A 26,653-nucleotide genomic window follows, 5' to 3' on the forward strand; every position below is an offset into this window, starting at 1 on the left:
GCGAGCGGCACAACACAACATTTATTGTGAGGATGTATGGAGCTGTGTATTAAATGCAACCATGCAGCAGAGCCCTGGAGACTGATCCCATCTGTTCAGGGCCTGGTGGTGTAGTCAGAAACTCATCAAAATGTGCTCCCCAAAGGTTCATGCAACCCCCCCTTTTGTCTCTCCATTTGCTACATCTTTGTCTTTTTGCTGAGAGGGTGGGGAGCCAGGGGCAAGAGCTCAACCCCAGAGTGGAAAGGGGGGGTTGATGGACCCGAGCATTAATGGAGACAATATCCATGAAATGACCCAGTGGAAGTGACGCTTCCTGGGCATGCTTTACGCTCGCATGAGCATACGGCTGGAGCTGGGGCAGGGTGGGGAGCAATTGAGGGAGGGAGTGTGGAAAGAGACAAGCCAGGATGCTACTGTATGTTTTGTTTAGTCTCTCATCCATGTGCTACTGAACCAGCATGCCGGGCTGCTAGAGGGAGTTGCATCTTCTTGCTGCATTTTGGAGGATCACACTGGACAATTGCACGTAAGTCAAGCGAACTGCCTTTTGTTTTGGCTGCTGAATTGAATGGGCAAGTTGTGGTGATTTGCTTTATTGAGCAATCTTGCTGGAGTTGTTTTGACCACTGTCCTCCTGCTGATGAAATGTGACTCTTGTGCAGCATGAAAGTGTTACCTTATGTTCTCTTTTCTGTAAAAGGTGTAGACATCTTAGGCTTCCAGTGTTTCTTTGTTCAGTGCAAATTGAGTTTGCACTTGCTCACTGCTGAGCTCCAAGGTGAAGCATAACCTTCTAACATGATGACGTAGCGTACAAATGTCTCCTCCCTGAGAGAAATCCTGTTTCTATTTTACCCATCAAAGTTTACGTAACGTCAGATTTCACAGCCTATTTTGTTCCAACTTCTTATCTGCTCCTTCAGGAAGGCTTTTTTTTTTTTTTGGCCCTTTTCAGGTCTTTGTCCAATTAATACAGCTTGATGTGCCAAACGCCACCAAGAGAACTGCCTCAGGCAGCAAATGGCCTTATTTAGTGGGGATGAATATTCATTTGTTTTGAATAATTATTCTGACAGTGCTGTTACTTATTGATAAGAAAATATATGTACAGCGTATTTCAGCATATTTTTCTGGGAGTAATTTTACTAGGATTACACCAAGAACATCCGCATCTTGATTGCCACTTATACAAGTACATAAACAAACAATATAATTGTCATTGTTAGCTTCCTGACCTCTGGACTGGATTAAATTGTGTCTGTGTTATGAATTGGTTAAGATGGGACAGTCAATTTGTCTTTTGTCAAAGTTGATACATTATGACAAAGTAGATGTAACATGTTTGCCTTTAAACAACATATCACATTTCTTTTGATTTGTGGAAGTTAAATTGATAATGAGGCACATAAATACACAAAAATAAATGTTTTGCTGTCCAGTTTCCGCACTGAAAGCCACAGAAACTGTGTGTGTTTGCCTGGATCATGGATCAGGTTGAATTTCCAGTGGGTGAAGTGGGAACAGTTGCTTAAACCGCAGCCCAGACAATTCCTCTTTCTTTTTTGGAATGGTTAAAACAGAAACAGACATTTTTCCACTTAATGTTTATTGCAGTTCAGAAAGGGGGCGTGACTTTGGATTGACCCTGGAGTGACAAAAAACATTTTCACCTTTAAAAAGCACTGGCCTCAAATGTCAGTGGGACTCCACAGTCCATGTAAATGTCATGAGTTTTATGGCATTTTATTGCACTGAAATGAATCTTAGTGTGAGAGCGGGATGTAGTGAAGTCATTATTTCACAGGCAATTTATGGATACGTAGCAGTGTGTGGCCTTGGGCAGTGGCAATAACACTGTCTTGTAGATTTTCTTGCTGTTGTAAATTACAAGAGAGCTGGCGCTCATCTGAGGACTGATGCGAGAATAATGCAGCATTGCCGTGTCTGTGTTTTACATAGGAAATGGATGTGTGCTGTGCTGTTTACAAATCCATTAGTGTGTGGGTAATGGGTGCAGAATGAATGGAAGTCATGCCCAATTTATCTATTGTCTCTCCTTGCTTGCCAGACTGAGAGTTTAGTGGTGGTCACTGGGAGCAGAGTGACCCCTCTCAGGTATTGTTTGCCCGCTAACAGTGTCTTTACACATTTCTCCTCCTTACAAACTGCAGCAGACTTCAGACTGGCATGGGATGTTGGAAGGAACTGAAGAGTGACAGACAGCAGTAGGCTTGACTGAGAAACAAACAAGCTGTGAAGAGAGAGCTGAAGGTTTGCCAATGAAAAGATTAGAGTGGCATTTGGCTCCGGCGCCAAGATGCATCGTTGCTCTCGCCACACCGCCATGGCAACGGAAGCTTTATGCTTTCCTCCCAGTCCCCCTACCGTGTGTGTCCAGACTGTACCGAAGAGTCATTTAAAGATCTCGTGATTCTTCATGTCAACCCTAACATTTAGATAGATAGTCGTGTTCAACATAAATGCCACTTTCATTAATTCAGCTGTGTTAAATAGACATTTCCTATGTCAGCTTTGATTACTCATTCTTTCCATAGCTTTATTTTCTTTTGAATGACATGTAAATGAGCGAGCCGCATAAAAAGTCTATTATAAATGTGCACGCAACCTCAGCTGAGCATCTCTCCGAGGCCCATCCATCCCAGTGCTCCCATTTGTCATGCAGGGCACCTCTGTTCCCCGGTGGCCAATCAGGAGTGCCTCCTTGGCTGCTAAAGGCGCCCCCCCCCTCGCCACCTCATCATCAGTTGTGATTGACAGCCTCCCACAGGAAGGAGGGGGGTTATTTACCTCCTTATGTTCTCATGGGACTAAGTTAATGATCCCAGCCAACAAAATAATACAAAGAAGGAAAAAGCCTGAGAAGTCGGCGCCTGGTTGAACCATTTGGAGCAGTTTCGGCTTCCTTTAGAGAGGATTAGAGAAGAAGGGGTTGTGTGAGGAGAATTTCAGAGATAGCGGTGAGACAGACGAAGCAGCAGAGCCCAGACAGAGAGTAGGAGCTAAAGTGAGGCTTCTGAGGAAAGCCGGTGTTTTTAGAAAAATCTCTTCCTGGGCTTTATTTCTGTATTCATCTGTCACCCGGACTATGGACTGTCTGGTTGACTGACTAACAGACTGCGAGGTAAGGGATCATCTGTATTTCAGTGGGAGACACTTTAAAGGTCCCCTTAAGGTCTCTGTCTGACTTTAAAGTGAGGCTTTGGGAAACTTTTGGTGTGCTAAAATAAACATGCTTTGCAGTATTGTGCAAGTTTTTGTCTGTAGGTTGTTGAAATTATTCTTGGATTTAAAGAAAGAGCACAATGAAAACAAAATATCAGTTGTGATTCTGCAGCCAAAGTCAGTTGCTTCTAATGAATTTTCTCTGCAACTAAATTTAAAGAATTTTTTTAGGCTTCATTGCACATACTGTTGCAACTTTAGCATTTGCATTGGGTCTCACAAGATGTTAATAGGTTACTACAAGTCATTATCTGCCTCAACATACCTTCAAATCTCAGTTTTATTTTATTGTTCTCATGTTTCTTTAATACTTTATTGAACCCTGCAGGCTATCCTGAAACACAAGGAGTCCTGGCAGGGGCTTTGGGTTTCAACTAATCCAAATCAATCCATGCCTTATGCTATGTGGTTTTACCACATAGCATAAACATTTGCTTTACACTGAGATACTGTATTAAAAACACTGACTTGATGTCGCTGACAAGGTCGTTTGAGGTAATGGCCTCTAACTAAATACCTCAAACCTCACGTTTAAACAGTGAACATGGGCTCAAATCCAGAACTGAGACACTGATCAAACTTTATGTGATTAGCAATGCTGTTTGGACGCCAGGGGTGTCAGTCAGCACATGTTTGTGTTGGGAACCTTTTCGACGTAGCCAAAGAACGCTTAACAGATGCCAACAATGTGAGATGACTTTCAACAGCTCCTAAGTCAACTGTTGCAAAACCACAAAACATCCCTGCGTGTTTCCATTTCAGTGAATGTATTCACATGGAGAAACAAAAGGGTTGTGATTGCTTTAAGAAATAAGGTCGCTAAATGAATGTAGTGCCCAACTAAATGTGGTGTGCTTGATCGCCATCTGTGCTAATGAGCGTGACAACTGCCAGCAGAATATGGCTGTGTGAGAAAAACACTCGATTGTCTGTTAATGTACTGCTCATCCATGTTAGCGCTGGCACTGGGACTCGGACACAAAGTGTCACTGTCCTTCCTGGAAAGTATAATCATCATTGATTACTGTGTTTGCTTCTGCACCATTTCATTTGGCTGAATATGGAATCTTGCCTTAAGCGTGAAACACATTTCCAGCTCTGGCAGTCCAGATTTTGCCTGAACACGGTTGATATTACTTGTAAATGTCATCATGCCGATTATGCAAAAATCAAGAGACAGTGTCTTATTAATGCACCGAATGTTGTTTTTGTGTTGTGCAGCTTCAGCTATTTGGATGATGTTTAGTTGAGGATGACAAAAAAAGCTTTGTTGAGAGTTATGGCAACACTCCATGCTCTGATAGCCTCCAGTGATAGACCAAACCAGCAGAAGTCCTGCCCCTTTTGTGTGATTGGCCATTGCAACAATTTGCAGCCCACTGTGTGTACATGGGATAGGTACAGTCCTCAGTGAGAGGAGTGAAAAGGGTGGAAAGTTTCGATCCTCCTACTGGGTTTCTGTGGGCTTAGAGGATAGGGTTAGAGGGTCAGAAACTCACAGAGCGCAGGAGAGACGAGTCACTCTCCTCAAAGTTCACACTGCTGCACTGGATCAGCTTTGGCAGAGCCCAAATATCAACAGTGACTGACTTTAAAGGTGGCTTTTTCCTCTCTTGGATGTAATCATGTGGCGGGTAAGTCAGAAGGTCATTCTTAACTCAGTCTGCATTATATGTTACTGCGCCTCTGTGTTGTGCTACCAAAACATTGAGTCATCATATGTTTCCAAGCCTCCGGGCAGAGCTCTGTGCAACTGCTGAGGTTGTTTGGCCTTGTTGTGTTCACAGATTCCTTCATGTTTTGAACTGTGGATAATACTTGAGGGATAAGATGACTAAGTGAGAAGGCCGAGGGGAATTTTGTGATTAAAAAGCGTCAAAGAGAGTGGGAGTAGCTGAAGTAGGTTTCCAGTGTCAAAGCAGCTATTCAGTGTAGACTTTCTTTAAGTATATTTGTCTGCACAGGCTCTATCTAAAAGAACTTAATATAATTTGCAAGAGCAATTACTTGAGTGTACCTTTTAATATTATTTCTGGAACGCCTTCTCCTTTTCTCAGTCATCTCAAAAGTTTTTTATTACCTTTGCTCAAACAGAGAGATCCTCAGCAGCACCGAGGGAGATAAACCCAGCCTTTCATCCATAATCTGGTGGCCTCATGACCTACAGAATACCTTTTACTCCGCTGATAAGATAAAAGATACTGACTTTTCTCCCCCTGCTACATGCACATATGCTCTGGCGATACATCTGGACACAGTTTGTGACAGGCCTACATGCATGGGAGTCGTTTTACACGAAGCTAATGAAGAGTAAAACTGGGGCATTGCTGTTGGGTCTGTGGTTTCCCTTATTAATTAGTAACTTATCTTGTTCCTGTGAGGAGGAATGTTAGACATCTTCCCACCAGAGTGCGCCGCCTTTGATCACGAGTGTGACAAATAGATATCAAGCTGTCACCATGGCAACGCATGTGGAGGTCTTTATGAGCAGCAGTTGCATTGGTTTAAGTGCAGGGTGAGATAAGATTCACTGAAGGGAAGTTCTGTGAATATTAATGGTTACTACTGTTGATATAATTGTTGTTGTCAAGAGGAGATGAGATGAGATATGATATGATACAATAAGATAATTCTTTATGAGTCCCACATCATTGCAGCAGCAAAGGGGATAGTGCAAACCAAGAAACAACAACAACAACAAAAAAACACCCACTGAAAGCAATATAGTAACAAGTAAACAGTAAAAAAAAAGCATAATATGACAAATAGATAGGCCGAATGATTGATTGTAAATGATAAAACAACAATAAATAATGAATAATTATTTATAAAAAAATATATAAATAATCCAAAATAAATAAATATAATAAATAATTCTAAATAATAAATATTATTATGTTATTATTATTATTGTGGCAACTAGTTTGCTTGCAGAATTGATAGAATTGGAAATAAAAAATGAACACAGTGTAGTGCAATTAGACTAAATTATTCTTAATAAAAAGCATTTTTTATAATATTTAAAATTTATAGTATAATAATAATAATAATAACAATAATAATAATACTTGTAGAATTGGAAGAAAAATAAACATGGTATAATTAGTCTAATTTGATTTTTATAAAAAAAATAGCAGTTTTTTTTAATTATAGTTCATTATTATTATTATTATTATTATACCTGCACAGTGCCACCATGTAATTTAGGCATATTTTTATTGTAAGAAATGTCTTTGTAAGGAAAGATAATAATAGATTTTTTGTTGTAATTTATAAATCAGCCACACGATGTCGCTCTTTGAATGCCTTCCCCTGCAACAAAACATCCGTCTTTCTGTGTGTCGTTTACAAATCGCTTCTCCACACACGAGGTAAGACGGATAACTTTGCTAAGAGCTGGTTTGTGTTGTCTTGATGTTAATGAACTACTTTCCCACCTTAGTTCTCCGCTCAGTGAGAGATTTCTCCTGTTTGGACTCAGTGAGCAGCAGGCTGTAGACGCATACTTGGAAAGTCACATTCTGTAAAGTTCCTGTGGTTGTGGAAAGGATACAGTGTTTTCCCGCCGATGCCACCTGCCAAGCCGCGGAGAGGAAATGAGGGTTTGGTGCAACTTTGTGATGCTGACCAGGATGACCTGTGCAGCAGCACAGACAGTGAGCACACAGAGAAATGAAAGACAGGGGAAAATAGAACTTGTTCTGCCGACCTTTAGACCTCTATTTCAACTTCTCAGTCTGTATGAAACTCATTAGCTCCAAACATTATGTGCATTATAGATTTTTAGTGCCATTTCCTCAACTAGAGCTTCATTATAAAACACACTGCTCACTCGTGGAGGCAGCTTGAGCCTCTTAATGGAAAGTAGATTTGAGTCATCTTTTACTTTCATAACAATTTTATGTCTGCTAACATCAGTTTGCCAGATGAGTGCACATGTGACAGCGTTTGACAGATGAGTTCTAAATACAGTAGCCTAAATGTTTTTGTAATTAACTCGCCCTCCACAAATATCGGTGATAATGGATGTTGGTCAGGGCCAGACTTCATGCAGCTAATCTCAGTAATGTGTGCAGCTGCAGATCAGGTAGATTTGTCAGTCTAATCAGCTGGCTTCTGCTGCCACAGCTGTAAATCACATTAGGCCTGAGTGGGCCGCTGCTGAGTTGGCTGCTTTAGGGAGCAGCAACAGGCCACACATTGGTCACAGCCACGCTGTGAAGACAGGATTACAGATAAATATGTTAGGTGTCTGCCCCAGGAAAGAAGACAAAGAGCAATCACACTCGCTCAGTCGCTGAATAGGCTACATGGTTCAGAGCCATCATTAAAGGTGATAAAAGACCATAACCAAAAGGATTAGAAAGTGCTTGAGCAGGAAATTGTCTTCCTATCTGAGACGATGTAATTGTTTCATCTCTAAATGAGCCATTACTTCCTAATCAAATAAAACTCCAAATGTTAAGTCGGTGCTCAAGTTCATCATTTGACAAAGCGCCACACAGTTAGGAGCATATGTCTCACACCTGTCATATGTGCCACTATTGAGCATTAAGCATCTTTTAGCATAATACTACGACAAACTGCAGTTGAATGTAAATGCAATTTGTATTCCAAAAGGAGGACATTTACACAGATTAGTCCTCTAACTATTTGCCCATAGCAACCATGGCTGTTAAAGTAAGTACATACTGTGTCATATTGGTTTATGAGGTGTTGGCTGGTAGTGTTTTTACCTTGTGGTTCTGTGTGTCACCCATAGACTGTATAAATAATGGATGTAGCTACTGTGACGTTACCCATGGGTTTGTGGACTCCTGTTTTAAATCCCCAAATTAGACATTTTGCCTGTTGCCATCTTGGTTATTTGGAGCTAGAAGGGACCATATTCGGATGAGAGGTTGGATCTGACTGTGAAACTGAGGACGCTATCGGAAAACAGCCTGTCACTCAAAGTGGTCCGCCCTCAATTTTTTGTAACTTCAAGCCTCAATAAAATGTAAATTTGTGAGTTATAAAAAACGCAGCCCACTTGCAGTTGTTGTGAAAGGGGAAATTAGCTACAGAGACCAACACCGTTTTTTGTGCCAGCCTGTAAACATGTTTATTTCTGCTGTAAATTTGGGCATTTTAAAATGGGGGTCTATGGGTATAGCCTGGAAATCCAGACCCAAATCTAGAAAGATTTAGGGTCTGGCTATGAGTAATGAAAATGGCCCAACTCGAGGGGCGGCACCAAGCATGCATTTGTAAATACCACTGCATGCAATTGGATAACACTACGACCAGTCAGAACAATACATGAGGTGACGTATGCGCTTAGCTACCAATGGAGCTAACTGGTGGATTAGACTCTTGCCGTATCCGGTTGGCAAAACAGCAAAAACGTCCTTCTTGCAAAGGAGAGACTCGAGCGCCGTCTTCTGTTCCTCTTTGAGAGAAAAAGCCAAGTCTAACTCGTTCATTGTAGCGGCCAAAGCCGTTTCAAACAGCTGGTGTTCATCCGTAGCCATCTTGCAATGTTTACTGACTGATTCCGGACTTTGTCATCGCAGCGCTTTCGTCATCTGTTTAGCTCGCCTCTGGCCCGCCTATATCAGATACACCGATGTGATTGGTGCAGCTCGGTTTCATGGGCATAGATAATGAGCATCATTACTGATTGCCAGAGTGACTTGCTGAGCAAATTCAAATTGTGCTCTCGCGAGAACTCTGGATTTCCAGGGTACTATGGGCTAGCCTCAAGTGGCCGTTCAAAGAACTGCAACTTTTGGCACTTATGTGTTGGCTTCAATTTTCATCCTCTAAGGTTGCAGCTGGCGTCACCAATGTGGTCCAGGTGACACCAATTGCAGTGGGCGCTAACACAGAAGTGGTTTTGAGTACTTTGCCAGGTGTTTTGCCACGTTCCATTTACCTCGGAAGTTGGAGGTCGGAGCTTTGAATGAGTTCACTTCCGGGTTGACCGCGTTCCAGTACAAGTCAACTAAGATGTTGTTAGCAATGCGAGTTCTAGCCAACTTAGCCATTGTTAGCAATACCAGTCGATAACTTTACATTATGCTGTATTTTGCGCACACTGTACAAACACAGAAGCAACATTTTCACATAGAGATTGAACAGGACTGTGTGTACGACTGTTTAAATGAGACACAAGTCAGACAGAAGTGCTGATAAACAGTATATTACTGCAACTTTAACTATTGTTGATGTATGGAGCAGTTATATTGGTTTTGAGGTGGGGGTTGGTGAGGTTTCTTAGACTTTCTGAGTCGGAAATTTGACTTCCCAGTGCTAATGGAAGGCACTATTTATATGTCTGTCTGTCTGTAGATAGGTTTGGTCAACACGATAGCATCACATTCGTCCAAGTTGTAGTCAGAAAACTTGATAGATGTGTAGTTGAGATCAAAATAAAGGTCAAGTTCAAAGATGAGTGTACTTCAAGCAAGGAGGCCAGAAGTAGGGGGTAGGAAGTTGGAAAGCCCCTGGACCACATTCGTTTTAAGTCTTTGATTGCTGTATCATGTCTTGATTGATCCCATCGCGACATGGTCGTAAGTGAGTTTTTTTAGAGACTATCTTTCATATGGGATTCTTGGTAATATATACACTGTAATGTAACTTTCAAGAATCAGAATCACCTTTACTGGCCAAGTGTGTGTACATATACAGGGCATTTTGTCATTGCTGTCTATGTACTTACACAGAAATAGACATCAGCTAAGAGCAAGGACAACTAAGATGAATGTGACCAGTAAGTGAGAGCTAAAAGCTGAACAAATAAACAAAAACAGAAAAAGTACTGAGAGCAAAACATTAAGGGTTCAATCCTCCGCACCATCTTGTCTTTAAGGCTGCGTCACAGTTCTGCACTAATGTGACTGTGGCCTCTGAATGCAAGAACAGTCATATATGCCACAGTATATCAATAAAATGTCTATCGGTATTGAGGTATACTCGAAGCAGCCATCCTAATACACTGGTTATGTGTGTACGTTGTCTTTAAATGTAAAAGACGAGCAAGCAGAGGAGGGGAAGAAAAACCAGGAGTTTTATGTTTTTAAATAACAAACTTCTTAAATCTGGATCCCCTCAAGTCCTCTTGCTGATCTTACAAAACTAAATTCCATCCCAGCTGGAGACCATATTATAGAAGAAACCTGGGGAATGCCTGTCACATTCCCATGTGCATCTCCCGAGCAATGTAGCTCCACACCCATCGCTTTGTCTGAACTTTAGCTTGTCTTTAATATTTACAGTGTATCTGTCTCTCAGAGAGGATGGCCACTCTGGGGACTCCTTTTGAATGACAGGAGAATTCAAATGGAGCACAGCGGGGGTGTGTCTGGCAATACAGGCACATGGTAAGCAGATGGTACCTCGGTGATTCCCACATGAGGGCCAACTGGGACCGACTCGTACGTCGCAGATGATGTTTCGTAGTGTCTGTCTTCATTTGTAGTCCTATCTGTCACAGAGGATGCTCAGTGACTTTCATTTGCTGCTGTCAGGAAGTTGAGCGGTGATTTTATAAAGCAGACGTAGTTTCACTTTACTGTTATTTTAACGTCTAAAGAGCTATGTGGTTTTCTGGATTGTGGCACTCATGAAGCGTAATACATATAACAAGCCACCAGAGACACAGAAGTGCTTTTAATCCACGTCATCTTGCTTTTGGGACGCTGAGAGAGTCGCAGACCTCTGTCCCACGTTACTGATGATACCTGCTGCCCCTCAGGCTGCCTCTCAGTTGTGTTTGTGTCTTCAGCCTTTCTCTTTGAGTCCCTGGTGGCATAGCCAAGAAAAGTTCCAATCCACAGCATTGTGCTGTGAGAAGCTGGAGGGGAGGGTCACATAAGGAAACCTGAAACTGATCCTGACGCTTTGAATTTCTGAATGGGCAGGGCTGAGAGGACACTAACCTGCCTGTGAGGGCATGGGCTGGGGCTCGGCACAACCCCGTGCCTCCGCTCTTTCTCTCTCTCTCTCCCACACTCTTGCTGTTGTCTGCTCTCTCTCTCTCTCTCTTCTTCCAGTGCTGGCCAGCGCTCCAGCTGTAGGTGGAGCTGGCTTTCCTGGAATTGTCGGGCAACTTTTCCTGTTGTGCTTTCTACCTCTTGCTCAATCTCTTGCTTAATGACAGCTCTGCTGCAGGATTACTGGGGCTGTGAAGACTTGTGCCGTACGGATGCCCGTCTCTACAGCATGCTGGGGTTTATTTCCGGTGCATTTGGTGTCTTAGATATGTTTTTATGATTTAGATCAGAAGTTTCCCTTCAGCAGAAATGTCTCGGCATTGCAAAGTGGGGCGAAATCCATCGGTGGGTAAAGTAAACTGTGTATGAATGGGAGAGCTTTCAGGAGTGCGTAATGTACTCGGGGCCGTAATGCAGTTTACGGTGGCTCTTTGCCACAGTGTTGTCTTACAGGCTTTTTGTAACTTGAGGGTATTTTATATCACAAGCGATGACATCAGAGGATTAGCTTTTTGCATTGTGTTTGCCATACAAAGCTCTGTATTCATTTTGTATCGAGGACAGCCTGGTTGAAATAACAACTTAACCTGTTTGACGAGTACAGTAACTGCTAAAAATGCTGTGATGTTGTCTCGTGTGTTCAAGTAAAGGCAGGTCAAACAAATCGATAAAGTATTGGACAAGTGTTTCAGAAGTTTTGTGTGCCACAGTTTGCTTACTCTGCGGACATTAGTTCAGTTTTAGCTCCTTATAAATGCATGAATTAATTATTGACTGCAAACAGTGTCTGAATTTTTAAAGAGAATATGTCAATGAATGATAAAACACCAACTTTCAAACAATGTCTGTGTCAAAAGGCTTGATGTTTAGCATGTTTTGTTGAAGACTGAAGGGTTTGCACAGTGAAGAGGTTGTGTTTGATTCTAACTTCTAGACACCTGCATTCGCTGCTTTGTCTTTAAAGAACAAAATAGCAAAGAAACAAAGGCCCACAGATGCATCACAGTCACAAGAGACAAGTGCAACAATCGCCTCTTGTTTTGTACAGTGCAGCGGGATAGCTGCGTGTCTGTGAAGATTTGAATAGAATGGAAAGAACAAACCCAGGTCTGTGGCTCAGAGGTAATTGCTGTATCCTCACAACTTCAAAAGGCTACTTGTGCCCGACTGTCCTGATAATGAGCTTTTGCCTTCTTCACACATAATGAGTGGAGGTAGAGAGTTCACATAGAGAGGGACGCTGTGAGCACAGTGTGTCCACTCGCAGCTGGGGTGTCTGACTGGCCGGGAACAAAGGCTTAGTGTCTGTGATAGTGTGGAGCCCCAGCCATCAGCAAGCAGGCCAATACACTTCTGCTTGGCTGAGCTGTCAGTCCTCGCTGGCCCGCTGGCCTGCGGACTACAGTATAGAGAGGAACACATGGGGATAGGCTAGACTATTCCTGTGCCAAATTAAAATGAGCCGCTGCTGCATTCTTGAAGTCGTAAGTTCAGCCAAATAGACCATACAGAGGTCTGATATATGTGTAACATGCAGACACATGTTTCTGTTGGAGTGCTTGCTTGTTTTATTGTTTGCTTCATTTCCATAATCAGATATCTCTCACAAATATTTGCACACAGCAATATTTATATTCATGTTTTCATGTTCAGTTTGCAGTGGAAAACTCAAGATTCGGAATAATTTTGTGCTTATTATCATAAGTACTTATAATAACAAGAGACAGAATATGTTTGAATATGTTTTTATATGTATTTTTCAAGGATTATTTTCATTATCATATGATCTGTTAATTATTTTTTTGATTAATCGTTCGGCCCATAGAATCTCAGTAAAAGTTGAAAAATGAAAAAAAAAATAATTCAATTTACTATCACAAAAGATAAATTAAAGTTGGAACTCTTCACAACTGACAAGCTGAAACCAAAGAATGTTTGGTATTCTTTCTTAAAAACATAACCTTGATCATTATAATAGCTGCAGATTGAAGGCATCCCATTAACTCCTATTCAAAGAGTGTTCCCAACCTCCCACATTGTAACTGTTTTCACAGCTTTCACCCTTTTCTAATTCACGTCTGTGTCATCTTTACAGATAGCTCATCAGCTTCCCTGGATTTCGCTGACGACCTCATTTAGTTTCGCCTGAAGATGGAAACACTGGAGTCGGAACTGACCTGCCCAATCTGTCTGGAGCTCTTTGAGGACCCGCTGCTCTTGCCCTGTGCTCACAGCCTTTGTTTCAACTGTGCCCATCGCATCCTGGTCTCACACTGCACGCCCAGCGAGCCAATTCAGTCCATCAGCGCCTTTCAGTGTCCAACCTGTCGCTATGTCATCACCCTCAACCAGAGGGGCCTAGAGGGACTCAAACGCAACGTTACCTTACAGAATATCATTGACCGCTACCAGAAGGCTTCTCTAAGCGGACCTAATTCTCCTAACGAGACTCGGCGTGAGCGAGCCGCCCCCGACAGTAAAGCCATGACTTCTCCCGGCGACCGGGTGCAGTGCCAGTTCTGTGAGCAGGACCCTCCGCAGGATGCAGTGAAGACCTGCGTCACCTGTGAGGTGTCGTACTGCGATGAGTGTCTCAAGGCCACCCACCCTAACAAGAAGCCTTTCACGGGCCACCGTCTAATCGAGCCCTTACTGGACTCCCATCTGCGTGGGCTCATGTGTCTGGAGCATGAGGACGAAAAGGTCAACATGTACTGTGTGACAGATGAACAGTTGATCTGTGCATTGTGTAAGCTGGTTGGCCGACACCGGGACCATCACGTGGCGGCCCTCAGTGACCGGTATGACAAACTCAAGGTAAGAAATGATTTGTAGTTCGAGGAATGCTTTGAGATTTATGATGCACTGAAGAAAACTGTCCCTACTGATCGTAGTCCCACAGAATTCCAACCTGAGTCTGATATTTTTCTCAAAATCTCTTTTTATCTTCTACAGTATGACACGTACACAAGCCAATATGAATTTTAAAGCCAACAATTGAATGGATTTTAGTGATGTCGAAATGTGCACAAACACCTAGATAAATGTGTTTATCAGCAAATTACAAAAAGTTGCAGTTATTATGTTTTTGGTATTAACTTGTTATATTAGCGGAAACAAACACCTTGAACTGTAACACTGGTCATTATTTGCTTTGTACTGAAACTTAGCTGAACCATTATTTTGTAGAATTGGGTTTCAGTTGCTGTTTCCATTTTTATCCGGTCCAAATTAATTTGATACTGGATTTGGATTTGATAAAATGCGATCGAACCCAAACTATTAGTTTGTTTAAAATGTACTAAATCACACCTCTCCGTCAAGATGAAATATCCGAATAATGTACATGATCTTCTATTTGATAAATGTATTATTCCTTGCAACAAGTAAGTTAATACTGCATAATGTTCCGGAAAGTGAGATGCACATCTGTTAATAACTGTAAATCAAATGTAAAGCAAACGTCATCTTTTAGCAGATCTTGAGTGGCACTTCACACATAGTGTACTGTAAACTTTCTACGATAAACAATATGAAATAACTCATGCTTTCTCACGCAATTAGACTTTACAATAATGAGTGCACCCAATGATATTCTGAGTTTTTCTTATTGTCAACAAATCCCATGAAAAGACCAAAACCAACCATGATTGATCCTTCTAGCCTGTGCCTGATATAGCTTATTCATCTGTGCCATAGACCTCCATTGTTTGCCAAAAACACAAAAAAGAGCCACACCATTGCACTGTGTGACATGCTCCCTCATGATGATGAACATGGGCACTTTATTTTAGGTCAGTCCACTCTGCCGTTAATACTCAGGACTAGTGTAACAGATCTGTGGCGGAGACGAAAGCACTATTTTTTTGTCTGGACTCTATTTTCCCATGTTTCTGTGTCTAATTGACTAATGGGAACAGCGATTTTTGAAACTGGACCAGTATTGAGCGAGAGGGCTGCAGCCAGCTGTCATGAAACAGGCTGCAGTCTAACCACACAGGGCATGTTCGCATTGTCAGTTTAGGTCCATTAAAAGTGCTTGTTTTTGCCACTGACAGGCTCAGATTAGCATGCTAAGTGTCTGACAACAGTTAGACGTGAAAATAATAAGAAAGGAATGAGAGGAAGGTCGCACATCAGAAGCAGTGGGGAAAAGCAGTGGGGAAAAACAGTGTGTATACAGTCAGCATCTTTTCACAGGAATTAAATGTTTACTTCACCCAAACCAGAGTTGCTGTTTGTTGGAAGAGTGGAAAGATGAAGATGTTTTTGTACATTTGATTTTGTTTCTGTTAACTTCGAAGGAAGTTTGTTATACGATGATAAAATTACTGTTTATTTAAAGGGAGTCTGGTGGATTTAGCGATAGTGATTTTGGAGCTGTTTCGGGTGAAATAAAAGGATCTTACTCTTTAACAAAAAGGTCTATCTTTGTAGGGATCCTCTCCTTTTGTGAGACACTGCCAGTGGCAAAGACAAGCACTTTAAGTGGACGTAAACTGAGGGCACCAGTGCCCTGAGTGGTTACATTGCAGCCTGTTTCATTGCTGCCAGCTGCAGCTGTGTCACTCATACTGGACCAATTTAAAAAACTGTTGTTCCCATTAGTCACTTGGACACAAAAACGAGGGAAAATAGGGTCCAGGTTGAAAAATACCACAGTTACCCTTTAAGAAGGGCATCTTGACTTCTTTAAAAATGAAACTATATTATTCATGACTTGTTCTTTACTCATTCAGTATGGGCTTGGGGCGTGATTTGGTCTTTTCATGGAATTTGTTCACAAAAAGCAAAATATTACAAGCCCTATTCTTTGACAAATGCATCATAAGCCTGAGAAAAATAGATGAAGTAAGTTGGAGGTTGTCCCTCTTTTGATCAGTCTTAACTTGAATTACACTCAGTGCAAGAGACTGCTTTCACAGTTTTTTAGGTTAAGTGGAACAGCTCACTTTAGGCAGATGGGCTGATATCAATAAGGCATGAGAAGATGCTGTTAGCTGGAGCATATAAAAAGGTGGCTCTGCATTCCTTTCATTTTGAACATGAATCAGCTTCTATCATAAGAGTGAGAATTTAGCTTAGCGGGTCACTGCTTTATCATCACAGTGTTGGTCTCTATCGTGTCTCCAGTGACCTCGGGGGATCATTTTATAGTCCACAACAGGGCAATCATGCAGCAGGGATATATTGTGAATTGACATGGAAGTAGCATAGCTTTGACTTGCTGTATGTGACTAAATTTAAGCAAGATGAACTCTCTCAAATCATCGAAATATTTACTGTTTTAGTTTAGGACTCTTCAGCTCAACCATACTGAGCTTTCACTCCTGTCAGAGTTCGTCCTAGAGTGTATCCTGAGAATTGCATGGCATCCACTGCATGAAATAAAAATGAGGGTCTGCTTTGTTTTCACCAACACTCACAGTGCCCATGCATGACTCACAAAAGGGGGGGGTTTTACTGTAACACAAGTAACACTCGAAACCCTTTTGTCTGCCCGTTCCTTTCTTTCACAATGCTTGCCTTGGTTTCAGTGGAACTGGGATGCAAGCAGTCGTTGCAACATTTTTTTGGCAACATAGGTCACAAGGACCAGTCTTAACCTGTCTCCTTTGTCTGATCATGCTGTCATTGTGCAGAAATCGCCTGGCCGCTTTCTCAGTGTGGTGGGTCGTGGTCATTCACACCAGGAGGCAGACCAGGTGATCAGCATCATTTCTTTAATTCCACATTCAGGGACAGGTTGATTTTATGGAGGAAAAACTCTTGAGTGTTGCTTTTCAAGGGGCTTTATCCTTTGAAAAGCAACAAAATCGCAACTGGTCAGCCACTTAGTAATGCAGCTTTGGTGGTTATTATGTGAAAATTGTAGTAAATTTTGTGTTTTCATTTTTCAGTGAAGAAGTGGTTAAATACAGTGGGGTGTTAGGATTTAAAGTAGAGTCCTTTATCCTTTATCTCCTTAAAGACTTACCGGCTATGATCTGTTTTCTCTGCTCCAGCTGCTTGATGTAATTACGGGCTATATTCCTACCAATTCATGATTTTATTTGTCTTTGTATCTTGTTGACCTCATATTACATGCACTCAGCCGCATTGTTAGAAGCCTCCAGTGACACAAGAGGAAACAGCAATTCCCATCTTAGAGAGAGATTGTTTTTTTTTTGCTCGTGGCACGCAGGGACAGGACCCAGGTGCCGTGCAGCTGAGCTTGTTCATAGTTGCTGGTTCTCCCAAACACATGTTTACAGCCACAGCGCCTCACATTTCTCAGAAATTCCCAGGGATGTTGTTACATTGGCGTGAGTGTGTGTGTATGTGTGTGCAAGCATATATAATGCAGTAATTCCTTCAGTCTGGTTTTTCGCATTATGTGACATGATCCAGGTCTGGTGTTATTGCTGTTATTTTCTGTCCGTCATACATTGTTTATGTCAATTTATTCCTACTTAGGGTCAGAGGAGTGGCTGGAGGATATCCCAACATGCAGTGGGGGAAATTGAGAATAGTTTGGCCACTGCATGTTCAGGAAAAACCTCAGGCTGTCTGTTACATTTATACATTTCATAGCATAGTGTGTATGCCACTTTATAAAGAGGTATTAAGAAACATACAGTAAACAAACATTACAGTATGATGGTTATTTAACCACAGTCTTTGATTTTATTGTGACTGAAAGATGGGGAACCACAACCTAAATTCAGGTTTGGAACCCACTTTCACTTTCACTTCCACTTTGACTTACAAGGCTTTAAATAGTCTCCTTTCACAGCAAACATTTTGACTTGTTATTGTAGGTAATACACAGGAGTTACTTATAATATTAACGATGACTCCATATCCCAGTGAGAAGTGAGGGTGTGACACAATAGGAGAACCTAATAAACTGATAATTGAAGTTCACCAAGATCAATTTATTGTGTGTTTTATATTGCAATCTGTGACAAAATCCACTGTATATCCCATCCCTACTCACCAGCCACTTCATTAGGTACACTTGTACTATCCTATGTGATCCATTGCAACAACTCCGCCATAAATTCTGCCTTACAAAGATAATAATTATATGTTAAATGTTCAGTTTTGATTGACACTGTCAGAGCGATATTAAATGGCAAATGGACCTGCACTTGTATAGCGCCTTTTTAGTCCTCTGAAGTGCTTTTACACTACATTACATTCACCCATTCAGATACACATTCACACACTGGTGGCTGAGGCTACCACACATGGTGCCACCTGCTACTCAGTGATCATTCACATGCGCTCACACACCGATGGAGCAGCCATCGGGAGCAATTTGGGGCTCAGTATCTCACCCAAGGATACTTTGGCATGTGGACTGGAGGAGCTGGGGATCGAGCTGCAGATGTTTCGATTGGCGGACGACCTGCTCTACCTCTGTGTCACAGCTGCCTTTCATTAAAGAGGTTGTAGTGGAGTGCATTATATTTAGCAATGCATTTATATTTATGTCCACCCATTTACGCACATGAGAGGGGCGGAATATGAGAAACACCTTTAAATATAATGCAGTCCAGTATAACACCTTAACACCTTAAAAATGAAGATAAATACAGTTATTACCTTTCTGACAGTGTGAACAAAACTGAAAAAGTATAACCTTTGTAGAAATAGAATTCATGCCAGAATTGTTGTATTAGATCACATTAGATAATAATAATAATAAACTTTATTTGTATAGCACTTTTCAAAGCACAGTTATAAAGTCCTTTATGAGACAAATAAAATAGTATACACCATGAAGATAAAAACACCAGTAACTAACGTAACAAACATTGAATATAGGCTATGACCAGATAAATCAGAGTGTGTAACAAAAATAAATAAATGATAAAATTGATAAAGGAAGGATATAAACTAGATAATGAAAAATGCCTTCCTGTAAAAGTATGTTGAGGAGTGTTTTAAACAAAGTTCACAAACAAAGTCTAAGTTCGTTGAATAGGTTCCAGATAGTCAAAGTGCACCTATGTGTCCAGTATATCCCTATAATATTCTTTCCATAGAAAATACTAATTGGGCCTCTAATGAAGTGCATTTAGTAGTGCTAAGTTAACAGTTACTAGATAATAGTGTAAATGTGTACACTAGTATATGCTCCTATGTGCCTCTGAATCAATGAGAGCTTAAACAGCCCTCCAACAAAGTAAAAACCTCAGATATAACGGGGCCGCTGCTGTTCACAGGATGAAGTGACAAACTTTGACAATGGATATAATTTCTAATGTTGACACAGGATGAAACCCCCGAGTCCTGTCAGTGACCTGTCAGGACTTTGACAGGAAGGAAGAGAGACTGGCCAAAGTAAAGGTGTGGGACCAGAAGCATTCACACACAAGAGGAAGCTGCTATTCTTTCCTCTCATCAGCTTTAAATGACTCTAGGAAAGAGACCTCCATTAGAGTGAGCTGTCTAAACACATGAAGGGTATTAATGTTGCAGGAGAAGCCGTATTTTTGAGAAATACAGTACACCGAAATGTCTCTCGCACTTTTCCGCCTTTTCCATTTGCTCTCCCTCTCTCTGTTTGGCTTCATGTGAGAACTTGTCATATACACAGCAAAATTGTTGGGGGAGAGTTTTAAGTGTATACATTCGGCTATATTCAACAGCAGTTTGATTAATATGTTATGTTTCATGCGTCCATTTTAAAAGTTTGAACTCACCTGTACCATCAGCTCAGCATCTGGAAAGGCTTTCATCACCTTCTCTTTCATGTAAATAAATCATAGTTTTGAGAGTGGTAAAATAAAGCTGCTGCTATTTTAGTACACGGTGACGCACCCACCTTATGAAATCACAATGTGAGACGTCTTCTGACCTGAAAGAGGTCTACTCACGATTTGCTCCTTTCTTGAAAGTTTCTTCTCTGCTTTTGAGTATTTGCATTATGTTGTTTTTCATCAAGGGAAATCAAGCATGATGCTCACATATGAAACCTTTGCTGATTGATTAAATACTAAATCCATGTTGGACTCTTTACCATTTACAATGTAAATTTCACAGACAACAGTTTAGTGATTTTCAAGACTTTAAATAGTAGATTAAAGGCTGCAACCCAGTCCCCAGAATGAATGTTGGCATTGTACATTTCTGCAAGCCATGGATATGATACATTTGTACGTTTCATATGTATCAGTTGAAACTCTACATGTTGATAGGTTTTAGTTTTCAATTTTATTAGTAGTGACAACACTGTGGTTAGCTTGTGGTTTCGTTTAGGCACAAAAACCAAAGGTTAGGGTTAGGATGTTTTAGCCTAATTTACCAGGTTTGGCCTCCACAAACACAGCTGGAAATGTCTTGATGTCTTGTGAAAAAATCTTGGTTTTTACATCACAAACATGGCTGAAAATATCCCTATGCTTTAACCTACCAGGTTTTGTCAACACAATACAAGCTGGCAATGTCCCAACGTCTCGTTAGAAAATACCCGGTTCATGCCACAAACATGACTGGAGATGTCCCAATTTCTCCTAAAATACCTGGTTCGGTTGCCACCAACATGGCTAGAAATGTCCTGACATATCGCTTAAAAAAATACCAGTCTCTTTGCCATAAACATGGCTGGAAATGTCCTAACATCTTGTTAAACTATTGGGTTTTGTCACCACAATACCAGCTGGAAATGTCCCAACATCACATTAAAAAATACCCGCTTTTTTTTTGCCATAAACATGGCTGGAAATGTCCTGACATCTACAAAAACGTCTGGAAATGTCCCAACGTCTCATTAAAAAATACCAGGTTATGTCACCACAAACGCAGCTGGAAATGTCCCAATTTCTCCTAAAATACCTGGTTCGGTTGCCACCAACATATCTAGAAATGTCCTGACATATCGCTAAAAAAATTCCAGTCTCTTTACCATAAACATGGCTAGAAATGTCCTGACATATCGCAAAAAAAAAAAAAAAAAAAGAAAGCTTTTTTTTTTTTGCCATAAACATGGCTGGAAATGTCCTGACATCTTGTTAAAATACCAGGTTTTGTCCCTACAAAAACGTCTGGAAATGTCCCAACATCTCACTAAAAAAATACCAGATTATGTCACCACAAACATGGCTGGAAATGCCCCAATGTCTCCGTAAAATATACCTTGTTTTGTTGCCATAAACATAGCTGGAAATGTCCTGACATCTTGTTAAACTACCAGGTTTTGTCACTACAAAAACGTCTGGAAATGTCCCAACGTCTCATTAAAAAATACCAGGTTATGTCACCACAAACACAGCTGGAAATGTCCCAATTTCTCCTAAAATACCTGGTTTTGTCGCCATAAACATGGCTGGAAATGCCTCAATGTCTCCATAAAATATACCTGGTTTTGTTGCCACCAACATATCTAGAAATGTCCTGACATATCGCTAAAAAAATTCCAGTCTCTTTGCCATAAACATGGCTGGAAATGTCCTGACATCTTGTTAAAATACCAGGTTATGTCACCACAAAAATATCTGGAAATATCCCAACGGCACGTTAAAAAAAATACCTAGTTTTGTCGCCATAAACATGGCTGGAAATGCCTCAATGTCTCCATAAAATATACCTGGTTTTGTTGCCACCAACATGGCTGGAAATGTCCTTACATCCTGTTAAAGAATACAATTTCTTGCCATAAACATGACTGCAAATATCCTGTCTTGTTGAACTACCAGGTTTTGTCACCACAAAAATGTCTGGAAATGTCCCAGTGTCATGTAAAAAAATACCTGGTTTTGTCGCCTCAAACATGGCTGGAAATGTCCTGACATCTTGTTAGAATATACTGGGGTTTGTCGCCACAAATCCAGTCAGAAATGTCCAAACATCTGATTAAAAAATAGCGGGCACGTCACCACGAAAATGGTTGGAATTGTCCCAGCATCTTGTTAAAAAATACCTGGTTTTGTTACCACAATCACAGCTGGAAATGTCCCAATGTCAAGTTAAAAAATACCTGGTTTTAAAGCCACAATCACAGCTGGAAATGTCCCAATGTCACGTTAAAAAATACTGAGAATGTCACCACAAAAAAAGGCTGAAAATGTCTCAGCATCTAATTAAAAAATGCTTGGTTTTGCCGCCACAGTCACAGCTGGAGATGTCCCGAGATCTCATGAAAACCACCTGCTTTTGTTTGTTGGTCCCGAACAATGGTTTGCTGGTGTCTGCTGCTTGGCGCTGTCTACCATCCCTGCCTCATCCTGATGAACTCAGCTCATATTCATGCAATCTGAGCTACATCAGTTTAGAAATGTTGATATGATACGCCTGAAATGTACAAATGTAACATATCCTAGGTTTGAGGAAATGTACAATGCCAACAATTCATTCTGGCTAGAAGATTGACACAAGCTTCCTACAGTGTCAAACAAGACTAACACTTGAGACTTTGTTATTGACTCCTGTCAGTCAATTTTTAAGTTGCAGCATTTTCCACACCTCTGTTTTTGGATTTTGGTGGGACTACACTGTTGTCTTTATTACACTCATTGACAGCACAATGTAAATACGCATTAATCTTCCATTTAAGAGGAATAATACTTTCCTTCTGAAGATGTTTTTTACTTCTACCACAGTACACAGTCATCATGCTACCCAATTACAGTAAGAGATTAAGCTTGAAACATAAGCCTTTGATCTGAGTCAGTGATTAACACAGCCGGGGTTTAGTTGTCCAAATCACTGGCAGATGCTCCGCTAAGCTCCGTGGCCTCAGCAGGCAGTATGATGGGATCTCTGGCACACAGGGAGGACTGCGGGGCTGTACGCTGATCGGAGCCCAAATGTGGCCAGTCGTATCCAGCGGCAGCCTTGTGTGTCCCCTCCTGTGTCCATTACACCCCAGCCAGATACAGTCCTTATGTTCCCATTCACCTAACTCTCCTCCAAGATTTATTCAGCTGCTTACAGTTTGATGAGGGGGACAGTGTGTAATGAAATACTCATTTTCAATTTTGTTTTGCAGCAAGCTTTGGATTCCAACCTCAGCAGTCTAATCAAGAGGACCAGTGAGTTGGAAAGTCTGATGGGCAAACTTATCCAAACCTGCCAACATGTGGAGGTGAGGGTTGTTTATCGGTTCGCTTTCAGGTGCGGGCGCCTTGCTTCTGTGGCACATCATGGGCAGCAACTCATTAAATTATTAGCACAGTGATGAAGTACTGTATCTGAGAGTGGCTTTCCATCATGTCAACAAGATTAAGTGCTCATTAGTGTATAGATCAATAATTTCTGTAATGTGCATGCCCCTTGCTGCAGATTGAGTATTTTCAGAGCGAGTGTAGGCCAAATATGTATGCAAGGGTTAGGAAATTAACATATAAAGTCGATATCATATGTGTCCTCAAAATAAAGCATGGGCATGGTTTATTGTGTTGTGTACATGTTAAGTACAATAGCTGTGATCATGCATGTGTTTGGGATAAAAAGATAAACTGCACACTTTGTCTTGCCCAACATAATGTGGTTTCCCTGTCACATGGGCCTCGCCTAAAATGAATCGTCCTGTTAATAATGTATTTAAAAATGATTTAATCAAATGCAGTTGTGCAGCAAAACATTTTGTCAGAGCAAATGAATTACAAATAGGCTTCCGCTATTGGCTGTCTCTTATCTGCGCTCCTGTCCCGTTTAGGTAAATGCAACGCGACAAGAGAACAAGCTGCTGGAGGAGTGTGACCTGCTGATTAATATCATACAGCAGCGAAGACAAGTCATTGCGACCAAGATAAAGGAGGGAAAGGTACTGTTTATCACCTTTTGTGTCTCGATAACCTTTGTTGGTGTGTTTATCACCTTGTGCGTGGTGATAACCTTGCCTCCCCACATGGCTGACAAGCTAGCTTACGACTCAACATGTTCTTTATTAGACTACAGCAACAACAAATCACTGTTGTTGGGTAAACACTCTTCAAGGTGTTATTTTCAATTGGAAACGGTCACTTTTGAAAGAATCAGTGACACGTTTTTCTTCTTACAAATAAAATGTTTAATCCAAAAGCAATAAATAAAGTTGAGTACCTTAAAGGGACGATTCACCCCAAAATCAAACATACATATTTTTGCTCTTACCTTTAATGGTTTCTATTATTCTACATCGTTTTGGTGTGAGTTGTGTAATTGTTGTGGAGATGGCTGCCTTATCTTGAATATGATGTAACTAGATGCCACTCAACTTGTGGCACTCAAAGCACAAAAAAAATACATTTTAAAAACTTGACAGCAATGTCTCTTTCCAGAAATCATGACCCGGTCACTCAAGATAATCCACAGACCTTGTTGTGAGCAGTTTCACGTAGGAACTATTTCCTTTCTACCGAACTATGTAAATGCAAATATCAATGCCGTCCTGCTTGGCTCAGCTGTAACATTCACTAGCTCAGTGGTGCCAGGTGAGCTAGCAGTAGATGCATGCTTCCTTTACCCATATGGCCGATATCTCCAACAGTTGGCAACTCACACCAAAACAATCTAGACCAGTGGTTCCCAGTTGGTCAAGCTAGAGGGTCCAGATTTCTCCTTAGTCATTAGTTCAAGGTCCATACAGTTTAGTGTCATACTTGTGTTCGACCATGTCGTTGAGCTATTTTGCTGTCTCTGTCAAGCAGCCGTCCATTAGTCACTCACTCCACAGCAGGAAATGCACTTCAAAGTAAAAGCTCTGTGCTGGAAATTCACCGTACTTGAAAATAAAGTGTGTTTTTTACAAACTTGACACGTTTGCGAGTCTCCTGTGGTCCATTCATAATGGACCTGTGACCCACTTTTGGGCCACAACCCACCAGTTGGGAACCACTGATCTAGACTGATATACAGCACTACAGATAACAGTCCCTCCAGAACATCGCGGACTTGCAATTGCAATGATTAACGCAAATTCAACGAAAATCTGCAGTATTTACGGGGAAAGAGAATTTTTCAAAAGTCCCGTGATTTTTCCGCGTTTTTCTGCATTTTCCGGCTGACCAGAAGTCATCGCTCATGCAGCATCATTTGAAACGTCATCAGACTCGTCATCAAATTGCGCTAATGGCATTGCAGTGTGCAGAAACGCTCTGTATTGACATAAGAATTTGCACTGTTTAAATGCATACAATATGTGTTGAATGTACTAAAATGTGATGTTTACAGAAGATGTAGCTTACATGTTGTTTTACAGTCACATTGTGTGGTTGGAGAGCTACAATATTCACTCAGGATTTTTTGCAACATTATTGGAGTCCATGTTGTGAAACTAATTAAATAAAACTAAAGAAGAGAACTATAAAAAAAAATTGCAGCTATTTTTGTAGTATTCAGTATGATTATTATAGCAAGTGTGTACATGACTTATTTTTTGTAGGTAGTAGTTTAAAAAAAAAATCACATTTTTTTTCTCCTTTCGTCATTTGCCGCAATTTCCCGCAAAAGATCACTTAAAGATTTTTGACAAAATTGGCCGCGAGATCCTGGAGGGACTGAGATAAGCAAAAATATGTACTTTTGATTTTGGGGTGAACTGTCCCTTTAAGAGTTTTGCTGTTGCAGCCTACTTCGTCTGATATGAACAGCTGCTTATTACGGTCGTTAATGTTAGCAAACTTCTGTGCACACTGTAACTGACATCACTGAGGTCATTTCACTAACTTCATTCCTCTTCCCTACTTGTGCTACTGATACACTACATTTTACTGTGTCCCCTATTAGCCCTGCTTTGTGCCTCTCATGTATATTCGAGTCACAGAGCTAAGCATCCAATTTCCCTCAAGATAAATACCTGGAGGTCTTTGAAACACACAGCTCATGTAATGACACTCACTGCTGTTCTGAAGGTGTTTGTGCTTTTTGGTTATTTCTTCCTGCCTTTGTTACCCTTGGTAACCTAAGCATGAAATTTCAGAGAAAGCTTTCTGACATCTCAGCTTATTTAAAATCGCTCTTCCTCTTCTTGACCTTAAAGCTCAGACAGGGTAACATGTCCTCAGATCTATTTTGATAAATTCTTTTATGTGCTTTGTATACTTATAACAAGGTACTTGAACTGAGATGCTCCCCAGACTGCAGAGTTAATGCTGTATTTTGTCTTCAGCTCCAGCCCTCAGCTCTGGAGTATTTCTGGCACAGAGTCCATACATTTAATATGCTTATGCTGTGCCTCTTGAATCGTTTCCCTTCCTTTTCCCATGTTAGATGCCATTTGAGAGGCAGTGGCATGCTGTGCCATGCTCAGTGTCAAAGTAAGATGAGCCCTGCTTCCTGTGATGGCCCTCTCTGGAGGAGGACTCTTTCCTTCCTCACCCCGTGCCTCGTGTCAGGTTCTGAGGACGCTTTCTACCACTAAGCCAAAGAGGCATAGATGTGGGATAGGAGGGTGTTGTTGCTATGGCAGTGGTATGGGGGATGTTTTGTAAATGCACTTCTCGTGCCAGGGTAGCTTG

At 41.1% G+C, this 26,653-nt stretch overlaps 1 protein-coding gene across 5 annotated transcripts in view; it reads left to right on the top strand.

Annotated features, from left to right (window-relative positions):
* The first annotated feature begins 312 nt into the window (after positions 1-312).
* Positions 313-26,653, top strand: part of mid1 (midline 1) — a 34,309-nt gene continuing 7,968 nt past the window's right edge. The window contains exons 1-5 of one of the 5 annotated variants that reach the window (XM_050048544.1): positions 313-529; positions 13,321-14,042; positions 16,868-16,930; positions 23,203-23,298; positions 23,872-23,979. In XM_050048544.1, the coding sequence (XP_049904501.1) occupies positions 13,377-14,042; positions 16,868-16,930; positions 23,203-23,298; positions 23,872-23,979 (933 nt within the window). In that variant the 5' untranslated portion in view covers positions 313-529; positions 13,321-13,376. Of the gene's footprint in view, positions 530-2,686; positions 3,146-4,491; positions 4,881-11,440; positions 11,571-13,320; positions 14,043-16,867; positions 16,931-23,202; positions 23,299-23,871; positions 23,980-26,653 lie in introns of those variants that run through there. The other 4 variants (XM_050048545.1, XM_050048543.1, XM_050048546.1 and 1 more) reach the window with 4 other exon arrangements.

The sequence above is a fragment of the Epinephelus moara genome, chromosome 7, assembly GCF_006386435.1.
Source record: "Epinephelus moara isolate mb chromosome 7, YSFRI_EMoa_1.0, whole genome shotgun sequence".
NCBI classification, from domain to species: domain Eukaryota; kingdom Metazoa; phylum Chordata; class Actinopteri; order Perciformes; family Serranidae; genus Epinephelus; species Epinephelus moara.